This window comes from Terrapene carolina, unplaced genomic scaffold (genome assembly GCF_002925995.2).
Source record: "Terrapene carolina triunguis isolate 2854851 unplaced genomic scaffold, T_m_triunguis-2.0 Scaffold111, whole genome shotgun sequence".
Classification (NCBI taxonomy): Eukaryota; Metazoa; Chordata; order Testudines; family Emydidae; genus Terrapene; species Terrapene triunguis.
The window spans coordinates 19,283,714-19,293,295 of NW_020664462.1; the positions used below are offsets into that span (position 1 = coordinate 19,283,714).

Below are 9,582 nucleotides of genomic sequence, written 5' to 3' on the forward strand. Positions count from 1 at the left end.
AAAAGAAAGTGGGACATCTAGATAGTTAATGGTGGCCCATCCCTCAGTCCACTTCTAAAGATGCTTACTTAACATATTACCTAGTTTAAAAGTCCCCAGTAATATTTATATACATAGATGGACATGATGGGGATGGTGAGGCAGAAAAGAGTTGATGGTTGGAAATTTAATAGGAGAAATGTTAGCTAAGATACTGAATGAGGTTTTTTTAAGGCATATATTTATAGCATGAAAGGCATCATGATGGCGATTGCAAATCTTTGAGCAATGTTCTCATATTGTGGTTATTGATGGTGTTTAATTTTAATTTACAGCGGACAGTGAACAAGCTGATATAGCTAGGATGCTTTACAAAGACACATGCCATGAGGTAAGTAGTATCTATTAAATGAGATGAAAGAGATGATTTGGTACAGATGAAACAATTTGGTTTTAAAATAGTGTCCTATCAGTTTCTAAAATGATGATTTCTTTCTTCTTCTAAGTTGCCCCTAAAAGCAAGGAAATAATGGGGAATATTTATTATTAACTTTCCCAAATTAAACTTTTTCACAGTGAATTCCTAATTCCTTTTCCTTTTGTTCTGCATGGCAAGGGTTTTATATCTCTCTCACACACACAGAACAGCTTTATTGCAATTTATTATCATATTCCTTTGCTCACTGAACTACAGTTCTTCATAATTCAGAGAACATGATTAGTCAATGGAAAGGAGAAATCAGGAGTAAAGTTTTAGTTTCTAAATAATATATAAACACATATTTAGACCAGTAATGGTCAGTCTTATCTGATTTAATTCAAACCCAAAGCCAAATTCTGACTGATTTCCAAGATGGACAATTGAAAAATTGAAGGGGACAGGAAAGTGGTGTTTGGGTCAGCTGCCAGTTTGCTCAGCCTTCATAGTCAACTAATTTCAGTGCTTTCAGAGTGTACTTTAAATATGCAAATTGTCCTTATGCAGTGTATAATCTTTAAAAATAAATCAAAGTTCCATTAGCATTATTTTTGTAAAAAAGAAAAAATGTTTCTATGTTAAGGCCAACATTTCTGCCACTCTCAACTTGCCTCTATTTTTATGAATATAACTGATTGCACAAAATTGAATTGATTCCACAAAATTAGCAGGCAGGGCTGAACATTTGGCCTTAAAAATCTTACGACTTAAGAGTTAATAGCACTGTCACAAAGAGAGTGTCCCATGGGCTGATTTACTTGTTTTTGTTTTTCAGCTGGATGAACTGCAGCTTTGCAAGAACTGTTTCTATTTGTCAAATGCACGTCCCGACAATTGGTTCTGCTACCCTTGTGTATGTTTCTGACACAGATTTTTATTTACTTGCTTTTTTAAAAATAAATACTTTCAGTCCTGGAGTTATTCATTTCTTGACTATTCTGCTTCAAATAAGCAGAATAAGCTTTTTTCAAATGTACTGTTTAGTCTCTGCACCTCTGATATTTTACACAAGTAAAAACATTAACTGAAATCCAAAGCAATAACAATATGGCTAATAAACTTGGTTATCGGGCAGTTGCGTTAGAAATAAGGAGTTTACAGGAATTAAAGCTGTTTCTGTATAAAGCTATGAAGACTAATATAATTTTTGACGTGCTTAGGATTTCTGTGTACAGTAGATTGTTACACACTTTTCAGAATTTGTCTTTCTTAGTGTCTTTGATCCAAGCAGTATGGCTAGCATAGAAATACTGTGTATTATAGGAAGATAAGAATGAAAAAGAGCACTAGACATAAAAAGCAACCGTGTTCTTAAGATACTAGCACGGTGTTACACTAAACTTAATATTTGTGGGATGAGTGAATGTAATACTTCAAACCCAATAATAAAGAAAACACTTTTTTTTTTCCAGATACCTAATCATGAGTTGGTTTGGGCCAAAATGAAAGGGTTTGGGTTTTGGCCAGCCAAAGTCATGCAGAAAGAGGACAATCAGGTTGATGTTCGCTTTTTTGGGCATCACCACCAAAGGTAATTTATTAATCCCATCTGCTGCTTGTTATAGTCATGCCTCACATAAGTTTACCCCATTCAATCATGTTGTAAATCATTGCTGAGCTAGTCACCAGCCTAACTTTGTCATCATTATTTCAGAAAGTTCAAAGTCCAGTGTAAGACATCAGAGGCTGCCGAGTGATTCATAGAAGATTCCATTTTCAGAATTGCCATAGGGACATTCTCTACTGTTTAAAGTAAAAAAGGAAATTAATTCCTATGCACATGACTCTTCACCTCCACAGCAGCCCGTAATAAAGACATTGCACACAAACTAGACATACATTAACTGAGATGTATTTTAGGTGCCTGAACTGCTAACTTTGCACATGTTGTTAGCCAACAAGATGCATCACAAGTTTACATTTTAGGGATGTAACCCATTACAAAGTGTTTTGGTGTTATTGTTAGCATTGTGCCAACACTCCCAGGTGGACCCCAATTTTTAGAAGTTTGTAACTTCAATGAAATAATCCCTTTCACATAGAACCTTCACCTATGGGCTTCAGGGAGTTGGCTTGTTCATTTAGGTAACATTTGGCTATGGCTACTTTGTGAGATTATATAAGAAAAGAGAATAGTACAGCCCCCAGTTTTTTTCAAGTGCTATTAATGTAGCTGTTGCTGCTGTGCAGAATGTGCACATCAGTGCTGCTTTTACAGCATCAATGTGTATATGATTGTAGAGGTGAGGCAACATTTACATTTTGGCTCATTGTTTCTGAGAAAGTCGTGCATTTCAGTGCATCATGAGGGAGGCTGGAAACATTTATAGCTGGGGTTTTTTTCAGAAGTGTTTATTTAAGTTGCTTTTTAATTTAACAAGGACTATGTATATTTTCACTTGATTTATCTAGTAAATATTAGAATAGACTATGTCTTAAAACAACTGTCTCCAGCCTCTCCACAAGTGCTTATTATATGACTTCTTAACAAGGAGATTTTCTAGCAAAGATAAATGAATAAGATCTCTTACTTGCATTTAAATCATGGAATGACTTATATTGAAATCATAAGTACCTTAGTAAAAGCTTCATACCTAAGTAGAGAATCATTTCATTTGTAGTTTTGGCACTAGGCTCACACAGCTTCACACAAGTGTTGTGTTCTCTTACTAAGAAGTTCGATGAAAAACACATGAAACTCTACACATAAGTATATACTGTAGTAAAGAGGAAAATCCATCTACTGTAATGTCATCCTCTTGTTACAGTCATGGACTTTAAAAAGGAAGAGCTGGATTCTCAGCTGGTGTAAATCAATATAACTCCATTGTCTTCAGTGGAGTTATACATATTTACACCAGTTGAGGATCTAACCCTGGGTATTTAACTTACCACAATATTCACGTCAATATGTAGATTAGTACTGCTATGACTGATATTCTTTAATGCACCTTTCTATATCCTTTCAGAATGTCAAGAGTTATAATTTGTTACATTTCTGTGTACCCTTGATGGCATGATTTAGGCTGGGACTTTCAAAGGGGCCTAAAAAGCTAGGCAGCCAGTTCCCATTGACTTTGATTGGGACCTGGGCATCTAATTCTCTGAGGCCCCATTGAAAATCTCAGCTGTAGAGACTAAGGAACCTTTCAGGTCTCTAAGTCACTGGAGGGACAGTTTGACAAAAAGTAATTACTGTCCGATGGCTGTTTAGTGATTTATACAAAAGGATCTGGTGCTCTTGATTCAATTCCAGATAGATAGATAGATCACAAAAACCATCAACACAAGAGGCATGAATTTGGCACTCATCTTGACAATTTCAACAAAGAGGCTAAGGACTGAATTGGAATAGAAAGTGGACACGTAGTTGTGGTCTCTCCATGTCTTACTGATGCTCAGCCTCTGTGAAAAACTGGCCACTTTGAGTTAGTTGCCTAAATACAGATTTAAAACGTAGACTCTGTCTCCAGGGCTGCCAATACAGCACTGCCATGGGAATTGAAGGTGGGGAGTTTCAGAAGAACTGAGCATTGGGCTACCTGTGCGAAGAAGCACAGTTAGCCCAACACTAAATTCATTGGAATATCTCACCCTAAATCTTTTTTTAAATGTATATTAACACACTCTTCCCCTTCAGCTTTCTGATTGTGTCTTTAAATTGTCTTTAAAAGGGCCTGGATCCCTTCAGAAAACATTCAAGATATCACAGTTAATATCCATCGGTTGCATGTGAAGCGCAGCATGGGCTGGAAAAAAGCATGTGATGAACTGGAACTGCACCAGCGTTTCCTTCGTGATGGGAGATTCTGGAAGTCTAAGAATGAAGATAAAGGTGAGGAGGAGGCAGAATCCAGTATCTCTTCCACCAGCAATGAGCAGGTGAGTACTCAACTACTATAATTTATTAAATGACGGAAAGGTGACCTGCAATGGAATTTTTAAAAGTTAGTTTTAAGTTGTGCACTGTTTACTTCTTTATGATGAGACTAGAAGGCAGGTTACTTTTTTTTTTTTTTTTTTTAATACTTTAGAAATACCAGGAATATAAAGTTATCATTTTCCCAGGTTTTGCTGGATGACTTCTGGGAAGTCTCAGGGATATTTATTGGGAACTCTTAACACCTTGATTGAATGAGCAAAGGTCCTTAAAGTTAAATAAGTGTTAATTAAAACAAAGAGTTTAAATTGTCCTACTGAAAATCTCTTCTCTCCACAACTGCTCAGCTTTCATTTTGTTGACTCTTGTGATGTCACCATTTCAGTAGTTCTCCAGACATAGGAACATAGACATTGCCATACTGGAGCAGACCCAAAGTCCATCTTCTCCAGTGTCCTGTCCTTGACATTGATGTTATCAGATGCTCCAGAGGAAGGTGAAAGAATGTGATACTAAATACTACCTACATCCTGGCCTGTAATTACTAGAGATTAATTATAACTCTGATTAGTCTTGTTATAGGTATAAATGTACAATTCATAGAATCATAGACTATCAGGGTTGGAAGGGACCTCAGGAGGTCATCTAGTCCAACCCCCTGCTCAAAGCAGGACCAATTCCCAACTAAATCATCCCAGCCAGGGCTTTGTCAAGCCTGACCTTAAAAACCTCTAAGGAAAGAGATTCCACCACCTCCCTAGGTAACCCATTCCAGTGCTTCACCACTCTCCTAGTGAAAAAGTTTTTCCTAATATCCAACCTAAACCTCCCCCACTGCAACTTGAGATCATTACTCTTTGTTTTGTCATCTGTACCACTGAGAACAGTCTAGATCCATCCTCTTTGGAACCCCCTTTCAGGTAGTTGAAAGCAGCTATCAAATCAAATCCCCCCTCATTCCTATTTGAATCTTGCTAAATTCTTGGCCTACATTCCAAAGTTTAATGACACGGTACAAAATCAGAGCATTTTCCAGCCTAGAAAGGACCTGAATTTCTAATGTACAGAAACAAGCGGAAAAATGTTTGTTTTCCTAAAAACAAAAAAACAAAAATCTTTCTATCAATCCAGTGAATCCCGATACAGGATTAGAGTCTTGTTCCAGAATGCAGAACCCGTTTGCCTGAGCATACCAATGACAAATTGCATAAATAGTGTAAATGAAATAAATAATTGTTGTTTATTAGAGAATTAGTAACATACACACACACACACACATAGATTCTACTCACTCCACAGCTCATTAGCTATGAGGTCATTATCACTAATTCAGAAAATATATCTGACTGTACATACTCCTCATTTTGGAATTGTATTTGGCTTTGTATGCTGCCTTTCACACTCCGGGTATCTCATGCATTTTACAAAGAATGGTATTTATGTTGGCAGCTGAGAACTAGTGTTTCCCAGCATTTGGAATTATTCAACATTTTTTTTAATAATGTTGACAGCTGAAGGTTACTCAGGAACCCAGAGCAAAGAAAGGACGACGTAATCAAAGTGTGGAACCCAAAAAGGAAGTAAGTACCCTCACGTGGTATGTCTGTCAGTTAAGCAAAACAGCCAAAAGAAAAACACTTTCAGAATTATGATAGACATCCCTTATTTTCTGTCACATTTTACTTGTTTTATGCTACTATCATTAAAAGTTTGAGTGTCAGCAGGGCGACCTCTGCTGAAGACTGTAATGAGATCTGTTTATCTTAAGGTTTTGTATTGGCACTCATCACCATGGTATCTGTGTAAGAGCTTTTCTTACCACAAGTTTAGCCAACAGTAATAGTCAGATGGTATTATTACAGTTTAAAATCTCCATCACTAGTAAATCAACATCCCACTGACAACAGTTTCTTTAGGAACGGCAAACTAGGTTTAATTTGAATAATATATTACATTTTTTTTAAAACTGTTAGAAGAACATTATTTTGGTTGCCAAGTCAAGGACTCAAAAGTTAGGAAATGCCAGTTTTATGGTTGCCCATAGAACCTTAATTCTACCTGCTTGTACATCCAAACCATGCACTGAAGGAGGCAGATAAAAAATAAAGTATGTGATCATGTAGTTAAAGATTATCCTAATAGACACACGCAAGAAGGCAGTGGTACTGGCAGCCATAAATTTGGCATTTCCTAATTTGCATTCTTAATAATGTTCCTTTAATGTAGTTTTTTATGTGACTTCGTAGTTGTTCTTTTTTTGAAAGAAGGAAATAGATTTAAAAAAACTGTTATGTATGACTGTAAAAACACCCCAACTTACCTCATCAGCAGGGTTCAAACACTGACACTTCAGCACAGACTGCTACGAGTACTTGAGTTGCAGAACTAACTACATTAGTTGGCAGAAGCAGAAAGCTGTTGTCCCAGAATAGGGATGGGCTGCTGGGTTCAGAGGATGGTCCAGTGGAGCCTGACCTGGCTATCTCTCCATCCTTGGGAGATGAAGGTGCTCCTGCCCCATGTGGTGCCTCCAGAGTGGGGGATGGATCACTGGGGCCATGTGCTAGGTATGTATGGGGAGGCGTCCTCTGTTTCTGCCGTTTCCCGACAGGTCCCAGCAGTTCCCAGGGTAGTATATGCTGCTGTCGCTCCTGCTGCTAAGGCTTTGGCAGCAGTTTGGATCCAGCTCATTAGTATATTGGGGCATTCAATTATTATTTTGGCAGCCTGCCAAAATAATCCTGTGGAAATGCAAGTGGGAGAAAGAAAATGGTGATTTCTAACACTCTACAATTCAGCTAAACTGAACAGAATTTCTTGGGACAAAGAAAAGACACTTCTCAAGCCTAGAGACTGTCTCCCAGTCAAATTTCAAATGTCCATTGTAAACAATGAAGATGTTAGAGTTTCTCAAGGAAGATTCCAAGGATATTTTTATATTGAAAGGTGTTAGGCAACCTCAATATACAGGTCACTACCATCTCTCCCTAAAATTGTGTGGGTCACCAAATTTTGTCCACTCGATAGGAGCCTGAAGGTTGAATCTAAAGGGCACAACTGAACAGAGAGCAGCCCACCTTTGCTTTAATATGGGGAGAAGAATCACAGAAACTACAGGTTACAGCATACAGTGCTTCATTCTGGTTTAGGTGGCACCAGCTGGAACATTGTATTCTGGGACATGTAGTGTCAGTGGGCCTCAACTCCAAATGAAAAAGGAGGGCAGTCACAGGTTGTAGCTTAGGCATACTGATTTACTTCTTTCTTTGAATGTGCCCAGATCTTGTGCTTATGACATTTGAACTCATGGGCCTGGTTGTCCTTTCACTTATGCCGACCTTACATGGATGTAACACCACAGACTTAAATTAAACTACTCCTGGTTTATACCAGTTTAAGTGAGAGGAGACCCAGGCCCAGCACTGAGAAATGGAAAACTTGTTCTTGCTCATTTTTGTTGTGCTTTTTGTGTTGCAGAATTGTTTAAAAAAAAACGTGGTCATAACTGGCAGAAAGGTTAGATGTTCTTGTATATGATTTATATAATATTTAAAAACTGTATAAATATATATTGATGCAATATTTAAAATGTATCATTAGAATGAACAAGGCAGGATATTACCATGACCACCTACATTTTAAGGAAATAATGCACAGTAACTCCTCACTTAACGTTGTAGTTATGTTCCTGAAAAATGCAACTTTAAGCAAAAAAATGTTAAGCGAATCCAATTTCCCCATAAGAATTAATGTAAATGGGGGAGGTTAGGTTCTAGGGAAAAATTTTTCGCCAGACAAAAGACTATAATTTATTTTTATATATATATATATATATATATATACACACACACACACACACTTATACTCTGTGTGTGTGTGTGTATATACACACACACACACACACACAGAGTATAAGTTTTAAACAAACAATTTAATACTATACACAGCAATGATGATTGTGAAGCTTGGTTGAGGTGGTGAAGTCAGAGGGTGGAAGAGGATGGGATATTTCCCAGGGAATGCCTAACTGCTAAATGATGAACTAGCACTCGGCTGAGCCCTCAAGGGTTAACACATTGTTGTTAATGTAGCCTCACACTCCATAAGGCAGCACGAATGGAGGGAGGGGAGACAGTATGGCAGAGAGAGACAGAGACACACACCGTGTGTGAGAGAGAGATGCGCATTGCCCCTTTAAGTACACTGACCCCACTCTAAGTACATTGCTTTTTAAGTAGATCACCAAGTTGAGACAGCAGCTGCTGCTAGCAAGCTCCCACCATCCTGAGCCTTGTCATGTCCCCCACCTGCTCTAACTTTAGCACCCCTCTTCCCCCCTCCCCCCACCGCACAGCAAGCAGGAGGCTCCCGGGAGCAGCTCCAAGGCAGAGGGCAGGAGCAGCACACGGCACTGGAGGGAGGGACAGCTGAACTGCCAGCAATTGCTAGCCTGCTGGGCGGCTGCCGCACAAGGAATTAGGGGAGCGGGGAGCTGATGGGGGGCTGCCGGTCCACCCTGGTTTCAAGTCCCCACCAGCTAGCTCCAACAGGCTATTCTTCCTGCAAGCAGTGGACAAAGCTGGTGGCTGCCAAACAACGTTATAAGGGAGCATTGTGCAACTTTAAACGAGCATGTTCCCTAATTGATCAGCAATGTAACAACGAAACAATGTGAACCAGGATGACATTAAGTGAGGAGTTACTCTAGAACTCTGTGAAAAATACAGGGCAAAGTTTAGGCCAGTGCCCTCAAGTTTTATTCATAGTGCAAAATTATACAAAGTCCTAAAACATGCATGAGTATCACAGTGTACGATTCTTTGTATGATTATTGCTGAAATATGAGGCAAAGTATGTCCTATACTTGATGTGAGGACATTAGATGTCAAATAGAAGAAACCTCCTTAAAAAGATCTCTCCTAGGAACTACAGTAATACAATAATAATCCGTAATAATATCCAAACCCAAAAGGGGGCCAGTGATCTCCTACACAGGGGTGGGTAAACTAGGAAGTATTATGGCTGTACTTGGAGAGGTTTTTAACAGCCTGGCATAGTTTGCCTGAAACACCCCACTCTATGAGCAGGTGTTGATCCTACTGGTAAAGGTTTAAGAAAGTTCAAATAACTTTACTGAGACAGGTGGCTTGTTACCCCACCCAGATATGGGGAGTGTGACGGGTTGGATCACAGAAACCCCCTTGGGAGCTGCCAGCCGATGTGCCAAGACTACTTCTATCCCTGT

At 38.7% G+C, this 9,582-nt stretch overlaps 1 protein-coding gene across 8 annotated transcripts in view; it reads left to right on the forward strand.

Moving 5' to 3' along the window:
• Positions 1–9,582, forward strand: part of ZMYND11 (zinc finger MYND-type containing 11) — a 166,782-nt gene that overhangs the window by 142,900 nt on the left and 14,300 nt on the right. For 5 of the 8 annotated variants that reach the window (XM_026652010.2, XM_026652009.2, XM_026652013.2 and 2 more), the window contains 6 exons: positions 315–370; positions 1,233–1,310; positions 1,870–1,988; positions 4,132–4,339; positions 5,849–5,917; positions 7,815–7,853. In XM_026652010.2, the coding sequence (XP_026507795.1) occupies positions 315–370; positions 1,233–1,310; positions 1,870–1,988; positions 4,132–4,339; positions 5,849–5,917; positions 7,815–7,853 (569 nt within the window). The remainder of the gene's footprint in view (positions 1–314; positions 371–1,232; positions 1,311–1,869; positions 1,989–4,131; positions 4,340–5,848; positions 5,918–7,814; positions 7,854–9,582) is intronic. The other 3 variants (XM_026652012.2, XM_026652014.2, XM_026652016.2) reach the window with 1 other exon arrangement.